The sequence below is a fragment of the Callithrix jacchus genome, chromosome 1, assembly GCF_049354715.1.
Source record: "Callithrix jacchus isolate 240 chromosome 1, calJac240_pri, whole genome shotgun sequence".
Lineage (NCBI taxonomy): Eukaryota > Metazoa > Chordata > Mammalia > Primates > Cebidae > Callithrix > Callithrix jacchus.
Window position 1 is genome coordinate 29,492,383 of NC_133502.1, and position 19,521 is coordinate 29,511,903.

Sequence of the window (19,521 nt, forward strand, 5' to 3'; positions counted from 1 at the left end):
GCAAAGCACTTCCCTCCCAGAGCCCCGTTTCCTCATCCACAAGATAAACACAACAAGCCTCCCTCCCCCGGCTGCTATGAGGACCGACAGCCCCTCCTGGCACCTGCACCGTGGGCGTGACACGAATCGCATGTCACAGCCGCCTTCTCCGGCTCAGCCTCCCACATCCCCAGGGGGCCGGGACCAGAGCCTCACAGCACCAGGACACACCCATCCGGACACCGGCAAGCTCCCACCACAGATGGTGCTGGTTTGGGGAATGAGAATCCTCCTGAGAGAGCCGAAGTGTCCCAGGTGTTGGGCAGTTGAGGGAGGGTCTGGGCCTGGGCCCCCTTCGGGAGCTGAGCCATGCTCGGGCCATGAAGGACATTGCTGGAGGCCTGTTATAATCCAGGGCTGCTAGAGGTAAAAAAAACTAAAACCGCAACGTGGAACGCACACCGCCGGCCACATGCAAGCTGCAGGCTGAGTTCTAACGGGCTGCGGTTTCTAGGAGGGAGGGAAGCCTCACTTCCCGCACCACACAGCCCAGCCTCCCCACGTCCGCTGACCGCCTTGGCATTTCACAAGTATGTCCATGGCCATCGCTTTTTCTCCAAAGCAGCCTCCAGCTACACAAGCTGTTCAGAAAACCTCACGTGTAAGAGCAGAGTATGTAAAACCTCCATCTGTGCTCGGGAATTAGGACACCCCTGGCTGCAATCTGACCATCAAATCCTGTGTCTCGGTTGGGGTTGGGGCCATCAACTTAAAATAGCTTCTGTTTATACTGGTGAAGGAGGCACAGATGTTGCCCTAATTCCGAGGAACAGGTGAGGGCGGGAGCTGTAGCAAAGAGGCAAAAGCAAAGGTAGATTCGCCCCTTTGTGCAGCCCCGTAAGTGACCTCGTCCCTCCTCTCCCTGGAAACAGCGGCTCCCAGGCACCCGCTCTAGCACCCAGGACCAGGGCTCACCAGGCTGTTTTAATCAGATGGATTTAGTGATAGCAAATGAAGAGAAGGAGAACACCACCCTCGGCCAGGCTATTGTGAGTTGGTGTTACCAAAAAATGGCATTGGCAGGGCACCGGGCTTGGCCAGCTCCAGGCAGCCCTGTGTCTTCTCATCAATCCCCGGAGTCTTCCAGGACACCCAGGGCAGCTGGAACCCGGCCAGGCGGGAGGATTTCCACCATGAGAAAGTCAGGGCCCTCCCGGAGGAGCAGAAGCTCTGCAGGTGACTGTTTGGGAAGCCGGTCTGGTCCTGATACTCCACAGGAAGAGAACTGCACTCCTTAGACCAGGGTTTCCCAGGTGTCAGCTGGACGGGTACCCTCTGCAGGGCCCATGGAAACAGAGATGGCCAGCCCCACCCAAGATTTACTAGCTCCATAGGTGTAGGGGAGAGCCTGCTGGATGCACTCCACATACATTCCCAGGGGACGCAGATGCTGCAGGTGTGGGGACCCCACCTGGAGAGCCCGGGTTAAGGCTTGGGAACTGGAGGATGGGCTGGGGACGCCAGCTCCCCCTGCTTGCTCTGGCCACACATACTCAGGCCTCTGTGGCCAGCCTGCTCCTCCTCTCCCATGGCCAAGGTGCCCCGACTGCCAGCATCCACTCCCCATGGGGCAACAGGGAACACCAACATCCCAGGCAGAGGCACCCACTGTGGGTTCACCTCTCAGTTCAAAGGGTTTCCAAGAGAATTCTCAGCAAAAAGCAACATTCCCCCTTCAGAGAGTGGATCAGAGCCCAGCAGGAGACTGGGAAGGTGCTTAGCTCAGGAGGGCTGGAGGGTGGGGCTGAGAGGCACTAAGGCCCCTGGGCCTCAGAGGGAGGCCCAGCCCATCCCAGCAGAGGCAGAGCAGGAGTGGAGCAGAGCCCTGCCATGCTCAGGAAGGGGCAGGAGCTGGAGGGTGGGGATGACCCTAAGGGGACACACACCGGCTGCAGAGCCCAGCGGCTGCTGCCCTCCAGGGCCGCTTCCACGGTGAGGCTTTTCTGAATGTAAGTTTGTCTGCTCAGCCACATCAGCCTCCTCCTGGCATGTCGTCTCTCACAGAGCACCTCCTTCCGTCGAGACCCGGGGCCTCCAGACAGCTCCTCCTGACAGGGCCTAGCCCTCGGGCAGACGCACCTATGGCTTGAGCTCAGCACAGCAGCACAGTGGCTGGCAGGGAACAAAAGGAAAACTGGAGAAATGCATCTAAAATGTCGAGCAGACTGCTCCGTTGCTTTGGAAGAACCACATTGCTTTTGACTAACTTCTTAAAAAGAGAAAAAGATGCCAGTGAGAAAACCAGAGGGGACAAATGCTACCCAGGACTGTAAAACAGCTGCCATCAGAGATCAGTGGCTCACACCAGGCCCTTCAGTCCACCCCACTGTGGCGAGCACCTGCGATGTCCACGCAGAGGACGGAGACCAGCCCTGTCCTCAGCACGGCCACGGGCCATGTTAGAAAGGCAACTTCAATTCCACTATGGAGCGCAAAGCGCATTTCCTCCTGTTACACGCTAACTTTCTGCTCTGGGCTTCCTAGGGTTTCCTTCATTAGACTTGAGTCCAGAATCCTCTGGAAAGATCTCTGGGATATCTTGGCCTTGCAGGCGAGGGGTGAAGGAACGGGGATACGGTCAGACGGAGGGAGATGAATTAATCTGCAAATGCTCCTTGCACATGTCCTAGCTCTGTCCGTCACAGTGAGGTCCGGCCACAACAGCTGCCCGTTCACTCGCTAAATGGTGCAAAATGGGCCCAGACCCTCATTTTACCTTTAAATAAATAACAGCATATTCTTGTCTGCTTTTTAAACCACACAGGCCAAAAGGAGTTGAGCACGATCATGTATTTAATTGACTTCTAAAAGCAGCTTGTTTTCCTTCATCCTTCGCCGACCTTGGTTTATGGGTATCCCTTAATAAAATGTGGGCAGGGTTTCAGCATGAACCCGTGGGCAGGTTAAACACTCCCTCCAAAACAGCCTGTTCTCATGTGCAGGGACAGGGCAGAGTCGTGACTGACAAGGGAAAGACCTATAACTCCCAACTCTGGAAACGAGGGGTGTGCTAAGCTGGGAAATTCTCCAGCATGACCCCCAGCTGTGGGCAAAAGCACCCCCAATCCCAGCCCCAGCCCCAGTTGTGGGCAGCTGCAGGTCCCAGCAGGAGGAGATTCCCACAGAGAGGCAGCTGAAAGAGGCACAGGGCCAGGTCCGGCCATGTAAAAATACTTCGAACACACGGAGGCTTTGCTTGTGGTGTCAGCGGCGGCTTCCATTTACGTCCAGCAGCGACGCATTTAGGACCTCGTGCCACCGTGCGGGAGCTGTTTTCCCCCAGCATCTCCCGGCTGGGGTGGTTGGTGAGCACGTGAGTTCAGCAAGTGAACACAACACCGTGGTGACGGGGAGGCAGGACGGTCACGCCCGCAGCCTGGGAGAGACCACACAGCCACGAAACACAAAGCTTGTGTAAGTGCCGGGCACATGGGGAGGCGCCTGCCTGCCTGAAGGCTGGTCACAGGACGGCTTCCCACATTACGAAATGATTAACTGATTCATTAATACCACTTCCTGTCACAAGAGACTGAGCCCTAGAGATAAAGCCATCAGAACAACAGCACAGACCTCGAAACAGCTGGGTCATTTCCACTGCCCTCTGCAGTCCACGGGACACCCAGGGCATCTGGGTCATTTCCACTGTCCTACAGTTGCACATGTGTGGGTGAGCACGTGTGTGCACGTGTGTGGGTGTGCACGTGCGTGGTGAGATGTGTGGGGTGCACTGTGAGTATGCATATGTTTAAGGGGTGCGTGCACACGCACCTGTCTGCATATGTGGATACTGCTGTGCGCACACGTGCACACCCAAGTGTCTGTCCGTGAGCACGCAGGAACAGCCGGTTAGAAGTGCCTCACTCTTCCTGAGCACAATGGTAGCTCCCCTGTCCAAGGAGCCTACATATTCTTATTGTTATTCTCATGAATACATGACCGTGCTGATGGCTCTGTCTTATTTATCCCTTAGTCTATAATAACTTGGAATGCACACCTAGTAAGTCCCTTATATCCTGTGAGTCCTGGTTCATGGCTTCTGATGGCTGCGGCTGGCTCCCAGGAGCTCTAGGGTGACAAACTCAGGTCCACCCCCACCTATGTGATTCAGACCCCCCAGCCAAGTCCCTGTGGGAGGATTTTCAGTGGGTGGCGAAGCTTCTGAAAAATAACTTGACTCTAACTAATATTTGTAATTAACACATCAAGTAAAACTAAAAGTTCTTGCCATTGCCTTTTGGTGGGTGCCCTTAAAAAGTCATCTATCTCACACTGACTCTATCACATCCCAACTCCAGCCCCAAATCCTAACAAATACACCAGTTAAGAATGCACAGCACATTTTTACAAGCCTCACAATTCTCTGATTAGATGCACACAGACATTCCCTAAATAATTCTGAAATATTTCTTTTGAAAACCAACGTCATCACCACTTTCAAACCACGAGCATTCTACAATCTAGACCAGCTCCTATACAGTGGCAGCTTTAGAGCACTCTCAGTGTGACCATCCACAAATCTGTGATCAATTATTAACCAGCCCAGGCTAGCCCGCTGCCCGGCCTGCTCTGCGGAACATCAGCAGCGACATCCTGCCTGAAATACACCAACATCCTTACGTTCACAAAACCTGCTGGTTCCAGTGCAGCTACCAAGGGAAGCCACGGGGGTGAGCAGCGGCAGGGGTGTGGGTGCCACCGTGGGGTCCCCCAGAAGGAAACCAGGGGAGCACAGAACTAAACGGTCACCCATTACAATGACTTGTGATCTGGAAAGAAATCAAGTGTTTTTCTGTGGGGCTGAGATCGGCCGCCTGCCCCTCCACCCTCCGATTTGCTCCCAACCCACGCACCCCAGCTCTCTGGACTAAACAGTTTTCCGGGGCCTGGGAAGGGGACACGGGAGGGGGAAAGGCCTTTTCTGAAGAAAACACAGAAATATACTTTACAAAACAAAATAAACTTAAAAATAAAGGCACTAGGCAAAACTGTAGTGAAAAGTGATTTTTTCTTTCCACAGTCTTTTCTTTTTCACTCAGGATTTGCATAAACACATTCTTGGTTCCAAACACCAAGAAACTACTTCTCTAAATACTCAGGAGTGCTGAGTGGAACAGGAAATGATGAACAGAGAAAGGAATGCCGCAGATTCCAGATGGATGGGACCAGCTGGGGAATTCAGGAAACCATACTGAGGTCCTGCAGACATCCTCGCTCATGCCTCTGGGGGCGACCGCCTGGGATCACCCAGCAGCAGCAAGAGAACCACCAGTGCCACAGCGGCCTCCCTCCTCCCCCAGCCATGCATCCACCACCAGTGCCACAGCAGCCTCCCTCCTCCCCCAGCCATGCATCCACCACCAGTGCCACAGCAGCAGGCCCCCCTCCTCCCCCAGACACGTGTCCACCACCAGTGCCACAGCAGCAGGGCCCCATCCTCCCCCAGCCACAAGTCCACCACCAGTGCCACAGCAGCAGGCCCCCCTCCTCCCCCAGCCATGCATCCACCACCAGTGCCACAGCAGCAGGCCCCCCTCCTCCCCCAGCCACGCGTCCACCACCAGTGCTACAGCAGCAGGCCCCCCTCCTCCCCCAGCCACGCGTCCACCACCAGTGCCACAGCAGCAGGCCCCCCTCCTCCCCCAGCCATGCATCCACCACCAGTGCCACAGCAGCAGGCCCCCCTCCTCCCCCAGCCATGCATCCACCACCAGTGCCACAGCAGCAGGCCCCCCTCCTCCCCCAGCCACGTGTCGATGCCTTCTGAGGGGTCTGGACCAACAAGCCCTGGTGCGGAACAAGCCCCACAGAGAAACTCCGTGTGACTGTGCCCCACAGATAACAAGGGAGGGGATGTTTCACCATCAAAAGCTAGTGACGTATAAAGGATCAAACACTGTCTTCTGACTTCCTATCACCAGGCCAGGGTGAGCAGGAGCCCCAATAATTTCTTACTAATTATAGCTCACGCACCATGGTCTACTTTTTACACAGATCTTAGAGGATCAAGTGTATTCCCAGGAAACATATCCCTCTTGTTTGAATTCCTCTGTGCCTTCCTGTGTGGCATGGCCAGGCCAGCCTTGGGCTCTGGAACAATCCAAAGATTGGGACCCCCCCCCCCCACCAACACGAAGCCACCTAAGAGAACAGGTCAGTGACAAATGGGGAAAAAGCTGTTAGGAAAAAAGAGCAAGTTGTGGTCCTAAAGACAAAACATTTCTTATATAAAAACGAAATATCAGAAAATCGAAAAGCAGTTGCCCGATAAGAGCTCAAGTCATGGAAAGCAGGAAGGCAGGTGCATCCCAGCACTGCGGCCGGCAGGAGGCCATCACGGGTCACTCAGACCCGGGTCCCCTGAACACAACCCGCCGAGCCTCCTGGGACGAGGTCCCTGGGAGCCACAGGGCTGTCTGGAGAGTGTCCCCAGCCTCAGCTGTGTCAGGTAGAATGAAGATGAAGAACTGCTTGAGAAGTTGGAACCATGTTTAAACTTCGTGCATCCTACTCAGCCCAGACTGGCCCGTTTCTTCTGCCGTGGATCTCGGCTAAAGGGAAAGCCGGCAGAAGCCTAGTGGGGCCTCCCTTACTTCCACCCGATACTATGCCATGGAGCCACGCAACCCTGCCCCAGGCTGTCCCAGGGTTGTGGGTGTGCGTATGTGAGCATGCACGTGTGTGTAGTGTGTGTGTGTGCAAGTGTGCAAGCGTGTCACAACACGAGGAGACCTCCTAGGATCACAAGGATACCTGATTCCCTCCCTCAGCCTGAACCTCTGCCTCTTGGGCACAGCTGGGCCTTCCCAATTCCCCAGGGAAAGAGCCAACACTTCACTCCTCTGCCGCCCTGGGGATGCGGCGTCCAGACCGGTCCCTGGCTGCGGCACCATGGCAGTGTGAGTTTAATGCCCATCACACTAGCGCCGCACAGCGAATGAGACACTAGCTTTTCACAGCTGTGCACCTGCACAGCACCTGGCATGCTTGGGAAGTCCAGGCAGGCCCGAAGTGGGACTTCTCAGAATCTCTCTTCTGCCTGGCTCCGTGCAGCGGCCGGCAGAGCCAGGTCTGAGGACTGAGTGAAGGAGCCTGCTCCCACCATCCCTGCAGGTGACTGGCTGAGGACACATGGCGCTCAGGCCTCTTCTCTCTGGCCACCGCCCCTGAACTAATTATGATCCCAGCCCATGGGGATGACCACAAATCCCAGAATCTCAGCAGTTGAAGTCTTAGAGATCAGTTGTCGGGGAGGGAGAGGACTGGGGAGGGCAGGCGTCCCTTCCAGGCTGCTCCAGCCTCCAGGCCCTCTCCATGGTCAGCTCCAGCCCAGGCCAGCAAGGTTTCCTGAGAAGGCTGAGCTTGGCATCTGCAGCCCCGGGGACATCTGGAATTCCCCCAAAAAGCCCTCATCCCAACGGCCATGGGAAAAACAGCCCTATGGGAGCACCCTACCCCCAACCTCTGGAGGAGAGTCCAGCACAGCCAGTCCCCCAGGCTCTGCACGCAGATGGTTTTCCCAGAACCGGTTCCTCTTCCTGAATCTCTGCTAATGGCAGTGTCCAGCAGTCTGACCCCAGCCTTAGAAACCCCCATGCAGCCTGGGCCAGAGTGAAGTAGGTGCCCAGAGGCTCGGGATGCTTGGGGCCAAACCACCCCCAGCTCCACCGCCTCCTCCCTGCACCAAGCTGTGCCCTTCCCCGCCTGGGCTGGCTTCCTCCGCACCTGGGCCTGAGGGTGCAGGCAGGTTCGCCCCTGCCCATTGGAGGGAAATGTTCTGACATGGAAGTAGAGGGCACACATTCAGAAAGAACGAGTGAGGCTTCCACACAGGGCGGACAGGGTGCTGTGACCCAGGTCTGCCAGTGGAGATAGCCCTGAGCGAGATGCAGCTAGGAAGGGGGTCTCCGGCAGGTCAGTCCTGAGTGAGGGTCACAGCTAGGAAGGGGTCTCCGGCAGGTCAGTCCTGAGTGAGATGCAGCTAGGAAGGGGGTCTCCGGCAGGTCAGTCCTGAGCGAGATGCAGCTAGGAAGGGGGTCTCCAGCAGGTCAGTTCTGAGTGAGGGTCACAGCTAGGAAAGGGGTCTCCAGCAGGTCAGTCCTGAGCGAGATGCAGCTAGGAAGGGGGTCTCCAGCAGGTCAGTTCTGAGTGAGGGTCACAGCTAGGAAAGGGGTCTCCGGCAGGTCAGTCCTGAGCAAGATGCAGCTAGGAAGGGGGTCTCCAGCAGGTCAGTCCTGAGCGAGATGCAGCTAGGAAGGGGGTCTCTGGCAGGTCAGTCCTGAGTGAGGGTCGCAGCTAGGAAAGGGGTCTCCGGCAGGTCAGTCCTGAGCGAGATGCAGCTAGAAAGGGGGTCTCTGGCAGGTCGGTCCTGAGTGAGGGTCGCAGCTAGGAAGGGGGTCTCGGGCAGGTTAGTCCTGAGTGAGGGTCGCAGCTAGGAAGGGGTCTCTGGCAGGTCAGCCCCAGCCCTGACTCCAGGCCTCTGCATCTTTCTGCTGCCCAGAGCCAGAACCACCGGCTGCCGTGATGGCTGCCACACTTCTGAGCTAGCCCAGCCAACGCTGCATGAAAAGGGGCTTGAGGAAGGAAAAGGCCTGGCAGCACCCAGCCTTGTCCTGTCTGAGGAACTGATTCCACGAGCCATGAAAGCACCTGGGCTGTGTCTGTTAGAGTTCGACACGGGGTCGCCCCCCACCGGGTCTCCTCAGAGCTCCCCACGGGACCGCCCCCCCCCGGGTCTCCTCAGAGCTCCCCATGGGACCGCCCCCCGGGTCTCCTCAGAGCTCCCCATGGGACCGCCCCCCAGGTCTCCTCAGAGCTCCCCACGGGGCCGCCCCCCCCTCCCCGGGCCTGTGCGCCCTGGACGCAGTTCACGTGCATACCCAGCGTGGAGACGCTTGTGCTGCAGGCCGGGCTCTGGGAACAGCACTTTGCTCCTGGAGCCTCAGAGGAGTGGGTAGGAGGCATGTGTCCCGCGCAGTCACCACGGGACGCCGAGGTGGCCACCCCGGTGGGAGCCGCGAGCTGAGGAGGGTCCCTGGGCTCCGGGAGCAATGGCTGCTCCCGGGAAGAGAAAAGACGGAGCGGGTGACGGGAGCAAAGCAGGTGGCTGCTCCAGCACCTCGAGGAGTGGGCTGAGAACCAAATATGGAAGCTCCAGACCTGGAAAGTAGTGGCCCCTTTTCCTTCAGAAGGAACAAAGCAGAACACAGCTAAAGAGAAGACCTGGGGGTGCTCGCAAGGGCCCTCAGCGACGTGAGGGGCTGGCCTGTGTGGGGGTCGCTCTCTGCAGCCCCTCAACGCAGGGAAAAGGCCGGTCACCGGGCCTCAGGCAGAAACGGGAACCGGCTCGAACCCCACACGCAGCACGGGCCAGGTCGGTCACACCCAGCTCAGACCTGGGCTGAAGTCCAGAAGGAGACACAGGACAATCACCCCAGCTTTGTCAGGCATCTCAAAGACAATCACGCCAGCTTTGTCAGGCATCTCAGAGAGCCCTGGCCCACCCGGGCACACCATGAGCACCAGGTATGCCATGAGCACCGGGCAGGGAGGCGGCGCTCAGCACGGGGCTGATGGGCATGCCATGAGCACTGGGCAGGGGGCTGAGGACTCGGGCCCACCCTGGGGCAAGGGGGGCACCCACGGGATGGGCCTGCATGCTGATCCCAAAGGAAAAGGATCCTCACGGTGTCTGGGAATGACTTAGACCCCTCACTGACCTCTGAAATTTTCTATGCAGAGTCAGGGCCAAGAGAGGCAATTCTTTACAGGTTGGAAATTACTCAGATAACGTAAAGGAAACCACGTGCAGAGGAAAGAACCGGTGCCAGAGTCGTTCCTCAACCCATTCCCGGTCAAGGCTCTGTTTCTGTCCGAGCATGGCTTCCATCTCCCGGCTCAGCGCCCACGGTGTCTCTCGGGACCTGTGACATGCAGGTTAGACCTGCCGCTGCTACCAGCTATGTTCTGATGCCACCAGGACCCGACTGTCCCTGGAAGGAACACACTGAGCCTTAGATTGGGGTGATTGTTCTGAGTGTGGGATTCAGGCTTCTCTGAAACGAACATTAATAATGCCAAATTTCAGGGCGGCTAGAGCCACCGCCTGGGGAATCCAGCCCTGCACACAGAAGCACGCCTCATATTTTCAGACACTAACAGAACCACTCTTTTTAATAAAACACCCACAAAAATACAAAGCCTCCCAGACACTCTTATGCCGTTTGACCAATAACCTTTGGGGAAACCGTCTTCCCGGGCTCCAGGCTAAGGAGGGGCTTCCTGGGCATCCACAGCAAAGCCTGAATGTTTGCAACTGTTCACTTTGGACTCTGCCTCACCACCAGAGAAACCCTGAGCCTTCTGTCACAGCTGATGTAACCCTGTTCCCCTTCCCCTGTGCCAGAGCCTCTCAGACACAAAGGCTGGAGCCCCAAAACCCCGTCGGCCTGCCTGGGGCCAGCCTCAGCTTCACTCGCTGTCCCGGCCAGACACCCGGAGCCACAGCCCCACCTGTAACACGCATTTCCACGCAGAGCACAGGTTATTCTCCGCCTGGGCGTCCTCCACAGCCAACGTGGTTCCTGCAATGTGTGACGCGGAGATTTCTAAGCTCCGCCTTTGTCCCTAGTCATGTACCCACCCATGTACACGGCTGCACACTGATGCAAACAGACGTACTTGCTGCTACGAAAGACCTCGTGTACCTGCCTCTCCCTCTTCCCACCTCAGCTCCCGCAGTCGCTTGGGTGATCCAGTTAGCAGGCCTGTGGGTCTCACCTCTGATCTGCGTGCACTCAGCTGGCCTGTGTTTATCATTCTTTTGGGGGTGGTGGTAGACAAGGGCTCTCATTTCGCCTCCTTCTCATCCTATCCCGAGGAACTGCCTGCATGCAAGTCCACGGGTCTGGCCTGGGCTTAGGAGGTTCCTTGAAAGCCGGAGCTGCCCACGTGTGGACGCATGTGACATAACTACCCTTTCAGCTGCCATCACTCATCAGGCTGTTCCTGTATTGCCATAGAGGAACACCCGGGACCAGGTGATTTATAAAACACAAGGTTTATTGGTCACGGTTGTGCAGGCCGTACAGGAAGCATGGAGGCACCTCTTCTGGGGAGGCCTCGAGAAGCTTCCAGTCAAGGTGGAAGGTGAAGGGGGAGCAGACATCTCCCACGGCGAGAGTGGGAGAAAGGGCATGAGGTGGGAGGGGACGGATCTCGCGAGAACTCACCTCGCAAGAACAGCACCAGGAGGATGGCACTGAGCCGTTCACAAACCCAGCCCCCCGATCCAGTGACTTCCCACCAGGACCCCCTTGCACCAGTGGGGATGACGGTTGGACAGGAGATTGGTGGGGCCGCCCAGACGACCCCAACTCTGCTTCTACTTCTACTGTTTGCTACTCGCTGGCTCAGCCACCAGCCACAGGTGCTGCTGCAATAGACATGTCTGTTCATCACCTTTACCTGCAGGTGAAAGCTGGAAGCTCCGGTTACGCTGCCAGCTCCTCCTTCCCTGCACGGCACAGACCCCTGCTCTGACCTGCGGCTGCGCAGGACTAGAGGTGCTCAGTGAGCTGCCCACCCCACCCCCACCACAGTCTACAGCCGCTGTCCAGCCTCACACCCACCAGAGGTGCCAGCACCTGCCGGGCGTGACACCACATCCCCACAGGACCCAGTGTGCTCCACTCCGTCCACCCAGAGGCCAGAGGCCCATCCACACATCCCACTGGCCCCTCCAGCCAAATTATCTGAGCCCCTCAAAGGCCAGGCTGTGCACATCATGACACCAGCCCAACCCAAAATGATGCCCTCCCTTTCTGAGGCCTCACTGTCTCCCAGGGGGGCAAGTTCAAAGATACCCCTCCCAGACACCTTCCCAGACAGCCAAAACCAAAAACCAAAGCCACCTCTCCAGAGTGAGCTCTCCCACATCTCAACACCCTCCTACTTATTAAATGTAGCTCTTTTTCAATTTACATATGTGCTTACATAGAAGTCTGATTCATTACAGACTAACAGATGCTTCAGATTCTACTAGAATAATAAATACCTCCTATCTACGCAGATCTGAGCAGGGGAAGTGCCTTTGCTCATCTAGTCTCGTTAACTGCTCCAAAAAAGGTACTGGCCTCCATTTTCCCAAAGAAACCAAGGCAGAGGGAGGTGAGAGGTCATCTAAAATCAAAGAATTCTCAAGAAGTGTGGGCAGCACCCAGTCTCGGGTGTCTGATTCCAAGTGGGTTTGGACGTCCGCCTCTCCTCTGATGGCCCCAGGAGCTCTCCCCACCAAGGCAGCAGAGCCCGCACGCCTCACTCCAACACTCAGCTGCCTTCACTTTCAAAACCGCAGCACCGGCTGCCTCACTTGTGGCTGTTGCAGCCAAATGTCGTCTCCTTTCCAAGCACATACACGTCCATGTCTAAAGCACGATGTGCCCCAGAAAGCACAGTGCCACTGTCCATCTGCTCTGTGCTCATGAGCTCCAAATGCCTTATTCGCTTCCATTAGCTTCAAAGAGGCAAATCAGTGTTTCCCACCAACGCCAGACTCCCTTCCAGGGAGGATGCCCCAGGGCTGCCTCCAGGGCCCACGCTCTGCCCGCCAGTGCAGCACCCCAGCTGGCCCACCGGCCAGGCACCTTTCGCTAACAGGTCTGGGAGCTGGATGGGTGGCTGTGGCCCTGCTCGAAGGATTGTCTCTGCATCTCGGGACTCCCAGGCCACTGTCCGCCCCCACAGACCCGCAGCCCCTTCCTTCCACGCCTGAACACTGACTGCCTCCAGTCCGTAAAGTCACCGAGTCTCGCTGTTCTCCAACCCTCCATGAACTCCCCCACCGCAATTCAAGTCCAAGATCCTAGAGAAGAAACAGCTCTCTAGACTGACAGACAGGCTGCTGTGCTGAGCACCTGTGTCCCAGACACTTAGGAAGCTGAAGCAGGAGGATCCCTTGAGCCTGGAGTTGGAGACCAGCCTGGGCAACATAGCAACGTCCAGTCTCAAAGAAAAGAAAATGAATGGACAGTACTAAGCAGCGAGGAGAAGAAGAACTCAGATCCCAGAGCACGTGGAGCTGGGCCGCCTGGGTCCAGCTAAGCCCATGGGTCTCCCTTTCTCCACCTCCAAGTCGTGGAGTTTCAAAAATTGAGATAAAATGAGCCGATACACGGAAACCACCCTCCCGCATTCACATCCCACCTGCACACCCACACATGCACGGAGGCCCACTCCCCTCCCAGGCAAAGCCGGGGCCCAGGCTGGACCCCTGCTGTTTCCCAGGTGTAGCGAGCCCTGTGCCTTCGTCCTCAGTGGTTAAAAATAGCACAGGCAGCTTAGCTGAGCTCGGTTAATAAAATACCCAAGTTAATTTTAGCAATAGGGGAACCTAAGATCTGGGATGCTGAGGCCCCTTACACTGTTAAGCCACAGCCCTCCCCACGTCACAAAGAGCTTCTCTCACCCGAGTGAGCCTCAGCCCTGCGGAGACGTTGTCATGGCCGTGAGCCTCAGCCCTGCGGAGAAACTGTCAGTACTTTCCCTTACTAAGCAGGCCGGCACCTAATTCGATGCCTGCAATAGCCCTGTGACCAGCAGCCTCCAGCTCCTGTGGGGGAGTCATCAGGCTGGGTGTCAGCTGCCACTTCCTGCTGGCCTGGAGCCCTGACCTCTGATTTTCTAGCCCACGAGCTGGGGCTGGGGAGCCACAGCATAGGGGGCTCCCCAGGCACCCCACTTGTGGTTCTCCCTGTTCTCACCCACTGCCACCTCCTCCTGCTTTGGTGGAATTCTGTTTGTGATCAGGAGAGGAATGGCTGGGCTGAAGGGCAGCACCCCCACCCCAGCCCACGTGCCCCGCAGGCCTGCAGCACCAGCGGTTCTGACGCTTCCGTGTTGGGCCACATGGCCGTGAGCCTTCTTCGTGGGCACGCTCCAGCCTCACAGGAAGGGACTGAGAGCCCCGTGGGGCCAGGGGTGCTGAGTCCGAAGGAGAAAGAAAGGAGCCCCACGGAGGAGCACGCAGCGGGCCAGGCCCCCAACGGGCAGCATTCCAGGGACGTGGCTCCCTCCAGCTCCATGGCATGGTCGCAGCGGTGCAAGGGCCTTTCCCGTCCTGGGTCGCAGGGTGGCTTTTTTCTAATAGATTGAGAGAAACTCCTTGTGTGTTGCTCTTTATTGAGCACATGCATCACGATGAGGTGCCACGTTTAAAAACAAGCAGTAAGTGCTGTGGAAACGGAAAACATCGCTGGGAGGGGAGGAAGCGCTGCGCGCCTCGGGGGCGGGGCCCCAAACAACCCGGGGTCGTGGCGGAAGTGCCCTCCCTGTGGGTCCCTGACTCATGGAAATCAGAAGCACTGGCTTCCTCAAAGCCGACTGCATAGGAAGTGCGGCTCAGTCATGCATGTCGCACAGACTGCTGTCACAGGTGATGACTGCTCCCAGACACAGTGTTCAAGACGGGCGGGCACACGGGAGGACAGATCACAACAATGCTACACAACTGAAGCGCAGAAAGATTCTTCCAGAGACTCCAAACTCTTCCCATAAAAACACCTCGCTTCTACGTGCTGCTCCCTCTTTTTACCTCACTTGCAAAAGGTGGAGGGACAAAGAAAGAGGAAGAGGAGAGAAGGATTTTCCCAATTTCGGCGTCTGAATGAGACCACAGACCACCACACGCTTCAAAGCTGTTAGGGAATTTAAAAGGCCAATGTCCCTATACCTTAAAAAAGCTCCCAATCCCCGCAAAGATGTTCTGCCTTCTCTTCTTGGTACAGTACTACTAGAATTGCTTATGGTATAACTTGAGGGCAGGATGCTAACTGAAGCCCGGATGGCATTGCCTTGTAAGTGCTCACCGGATACAGCAGACAATAATTGCCTGCCTTTTGCAAATGGAAAATGAGGTTATGAAGGGGAAGACACTGGCCCTGGGTCACACAGAGTCACTGGCGAAAATTCAGCATGCCTGGGGACGAGGCTTGGAGGTGAATGACCATGAGGGGCCCTCAGATCAACCACAGGGGCACTGACTTGTCTGCATCTTCAACACCAGGGACTCAGGCAGGGCAAGCCAGAGCCAAGGTTGGCCATGAATTCAGATTAAACAAAGAAACTGAGGAGCTGAGTGGCCCCCAGCACTGTACCACTCAGGGTCACCCTGATCCCCAGGGTGTCAGGCCGGCAGCACAGTTACAAGAGACTAACCCAAACCAGTGCACCCACAAGTCACCCTTAGGGTATCTAGCCAGACTGCATCTCAGGAGGTGTCCTGCCTCCCAGCATGCCCCTAGCTACTTGGGGCACAGACACCCCCCCTCAACAGGCAGCCGGCCCTGCAGGTGGCCTCTGGATGGGAGAGGAAATGTGGCTTCTCCTCACTGGAAAGACATCCAAGGAGTCGGGCGGCTGGCACTCCGGCCTCTCTACCCATTCTCACTGCTGCTGCCCCCGGGGGGGGGGGTCAAAGGTTCAAATAATATCCAGGCCCCACGTGGTATTAGCAGCCTAAGCCTCAGCTGAGCCAGGGTTTCACAGGCTTGTTTAAGTGGAGCTCAGAGCCTCCAGAACTCCTCCTCCCGGAGGGATCCACTGGGTGCCTGATGTTGCCTGCCCGCAGGCTGATGAAGCTGCCTTCTGGAACACTACTCAGGGTCTGAGCATCTGGTATGAGACTCTGGTCTTCCCTCATCCTCCTGTTTGACTTCCCATGCCTTCTGTAAAGTCCTGGCGTGGACTGAAGCACCAGAACCCTTCCTGGAGTAAACAGTGGCCAGGGTCCCCCAGCCCTGAGCCACAAAGCCCAGGCCACTTCTGCCTGCTGCCGTGGCACTGCCCCACAGGGGGCACCCACCTCCAGCCCTCCTGCCCCCCGGGGGTGAGGAAGCCCGGGGCTTCTCACACCTCTCTGGACTGGCTCGCTGAGCCAAGCAGCCTTGGCTGGAGGAAAGGGCAGCAAACTGATCCCCACAGGCCGAGACCTTTCCCCGCCCACAGCACGGGGACCTCAGATACCAGGGAGCGCCAGCCCTGGCTTTCTTGTATGAAAGTGACAGCGGATTTAAACCACATTGGCAAAAGAAATCCCTCCCCTCTGGCCTGCTCAAGGCGGAAGAGCTGCCGCATTCTAGCTGCAGCCTTCTGTGCCAAATATCAACACAGTGTCTCAGCGATGTTCCGCAAACCAAAATAAAGCCGCCCGGAAATGGCCCGCTGATGCAGGGGAGCCAGAATTTCTCCGGCAGCATCAGATGTCATCAACAACTGACACTCAGCCTGTCCCCAGGCCTGTTCACACGGGAAGAGGCCGGCTGCCGAGTGCGGCTCGGTGGGGGAAGGACCATGAGGACCCGGCACCGGGCCCTGGAAGCCTCTCCGGCCTGAACCACCCCGCGGTCCAGCACATTCATGGCGTGAAAATGGAGCCGTCACTGCAGGAAACGTCTTGCTCTGGGGGCGGGGGAGGACTTCCACATCAGTCTCCCGAGATAAAACCACCAGGGAAAAGCAGATCCCTCCAGATAAAACAGAAGTCCAGGCACAGCCTCCTCTCCGGAAACGCCTCCCAGAGCCCACTTCAGAAGCTGCTGAATCCCAGAGAAAAACCGCAGCCTCGGAGGCCCTGGCGGCCACCAACTCGCCCGACAGTTCTCAGTGGAAGGGGACTCGGTGCGGGTGGGTCCGGTGTCTCCCAGCCCCGCGGGACCCCTCAGCCAGGACGCCCCACCAGCACACAGGTGCGCACACATGCAGACAAGCACACCCACAAACACATGCACACACACAAACACATGCACACACACATGCACGCACACACGTGCACACACACGCACCCACAAACACACGCGCGCACAGACACAGTCGCGCGCGCACAGCAGCAGCAGCAGCGCACCCGAGCCTCCCGCCCCTGGGGAGGGGCGTGAAGGAGCCTCCACATTCCCCAAAGGAAGTTTCTGGGCGCAGCGGGAAAGGCAGATGCAAAGCCCAGACGCCAGCGGAGCTGACACCTGAAGTGCCGGCGCCCGACAGTCCCAGGCGCGCGCACTCCCGCAAACACGCGGGTCACACGCGGACGGACGCCCCCTCCGCAGGGACCCCACCTCCTCCGCCGCTGCCAGGGAGGGACGCGAGCCGCTCCGAGCGCAGAGGAGGCGCAGGGAGCCGCGTCCCCCGGGGCCGCTCGACCCAGCCCGAGCCCGGGGGAAGCGGGGAGCCCGGGAGGGGCCGCGGCGCGGGACCAGCGGTTCTGCGGGGAGCGCGCCGCGCCTGGAGGGCGTCTCCGCCGGGGTCCCCGGGAAGGATCTGGGGAGGGGAGGCGGGGGCGGGAGGGGACGGGGGCGGGGGACGGCGCTGCCGGCTGACACTCACCGATCTTGATCTTCACGCTCTGGAAGACCCGGAGCCCCTCGTCCTCCACCGCCATGCTGCGCGCCGCGCCCGCCGAGCCTCGCCCCGAAGCGCGCGCCGAGCCGGGCAGCGCGGGCCGAGCAGCAGGAGACGCGGCGAACCCGTAGCGCGGCCGAGGGTCTGCCCGCCCGCACGACCGCCCGTTGGCCGAGGGCGAGGGCGGGGACCAGGAGGCTCCGCCCGCGGCCCGGCCCCAACTCCCCACTAGTCCGGGCCCTGCCGGGCGGGGTTGGCGGGGGAGGCGCGGGCGGGCGGCTGAGTGGACCGGAGGGCGCAGGGATCGGCTTCCCAGAGGCCTAGGCTCCGCGGATTGGCCGCTGAGCGGAGGGGACCCCCGCGGGCTCCTGGCGGAAGAGAAGAAGGGAGGTCCCCGGCCCTGCGCGGGCCCGCTGACCGAGGCTGGGCGATTCACTCGCAGAAGAACTTTGCAAAGAAAAGTTCACGCACAACGACCTGGCAGGAGAGGAGTCCCCCGCCCAGCCCCAACTCCCGAGACGCGACCCGAAGGCACCTGCTGCAGGCCCACGGTGGGGGGGCGGGGAAACACACACAGCCCACCCCTGCAGAAGCCGGCATGGGCAGGTGCCCCCCCAATCCCCCTGCAGACCCGAGTATGGACTGCGGCTCGGTGGGGAAAGACTCCCAATCCCCCTGCGGACCCCAGCATGGGCAGGTCTCCCCCAGCCCCCCTTCGGACCCCAGATGGGCAGGTCCCCCCCAGCCCCCCTGCAGACCCCAGCATGGGCAGGTTCCCCCCAGCCCCCCTGCGGACCCCAGCATGGGCACATGCTGCCCTCCCCTCCTTTTCTTCTGTCTAGATGTCTCCCCCCCACCTCTCTGAGGAATGTGTTTGTATATGTGTGTTCACGTAGGTGTGTGTACGGACTGAGACTCTGCACTCCCTCCTCTACCTTACAAAACTTCATTGCACCCAGTGCCACACATATGCCCTACACATATACACACACATACACACACACACACATACATACACTACTCATACACACACATACACACTACACATACATTCATATACACACATACACACTACACATACATTCATATACACACATACATATGCCACACCCACACATACATCCACCACATATACACTACATATACACATACATATGCATATACTTAAACACACATACACACACTACACACACACATACATACATACATCCACCACACAACACACACACATACATACATCACACATACATATGTACATACACATGCACACACACCACACAGACATACCACACACATACTATACAAACATGCATACACACATTTACCCATACACACATACCTACACCTACATGAATACATGTACACGAACACACACACACATACTGCATAGAGAGGAACAGGAGCTTCATGAAGACAGAGGCCTAGTTTTTTCCACTGCTTTCTCTTCACTTTCTAAAAAGTGGTTCCATGTGCTGAAATAATTAATGGCCTTTCTTCCCCTGACTGCTGGGAGCCTGCAACCACACAGGCCTCTCGTGTCCTCAGCCCTGCATGCTTGGTGCTCACCAGCGCCGAACAGGAGGTTAAGGGGACACCCCTTGTTCCAACCCTGAGCCTTCACGTCTAGCACTGGCCCTGGGTGGCGTCTGCAGTGGGTGCTGTGGGTGCCATCCACACCCCTGCTTTACGACAGAGACCATGCTTTCCCTTGGGGCCACTCTGGAAGCCCCCTGGCTCCTGTGTTATACAGAGGACAGGAGAGTCCTCTGTGGCAGCCCAGCCACAGAGCCGCTTCTCTGTCACCCCTCCACCCTCAGGCCTTCGGATAAGCTCAACACACATCTCCGCTTTGCCGGCAGTGAATCTCCAGGCTGCAGCGGTGGCAGCTGGGACGGGAGCCCCTTGGAAGGAAATGCAGTGGCAGATCTCGAGTACTGGAGAGTTCAGAAAGTCACAGACCCATGGACTATGGAATCAGGTGGCTCCTGCTGAGGGCAAGATAATGAGAAGATCACCACCTAAAACAAAAGGGTGGCACATTAACCAGCCTCGTCGGTGGCACGTAAGACACTCATCTCCTGTGGCCAGAGGAGAACC

General features: G+C 57.8%; 1 protein-coding gene across 6 annotated transcripts in view; it reads right to left on the reverse strand.

Annotated features, from left to right (window-relative positions):
* The window catches only part of RASA3 (RAS p21 protein activator 3), a 118,862-nt gene extending 101,288 nt beyond the window's left edge, over nucleotides 1–17,574 (reverse strand). For 4 of the 6 annotated variants that reach the window (XM_035294933.3, XM_054252030.2, XM_078337683.1 and 1 more), the window contains exon 1: nucleotides 17,410–17,574. In XM_035294933.3, coding sequence (XP_035150824.1) covers nucleotides 17,410–17,464 — 55 coding nt within the window. In that variant the 5' untranslated portion in view covers nucleotides 17,465–17,574. Of the gene's footprint in view, nucleotides 1–13,501; nucleotides 13,602–17,409 lie in introns of those variants that run through there. The other 2 variants (XM_078337791.1, XM_078337638.1) reach the window with 1 other exon arrangement.
* Nucleotides 17,575–19,521: the final 1,947 nt, after the last annotated feature.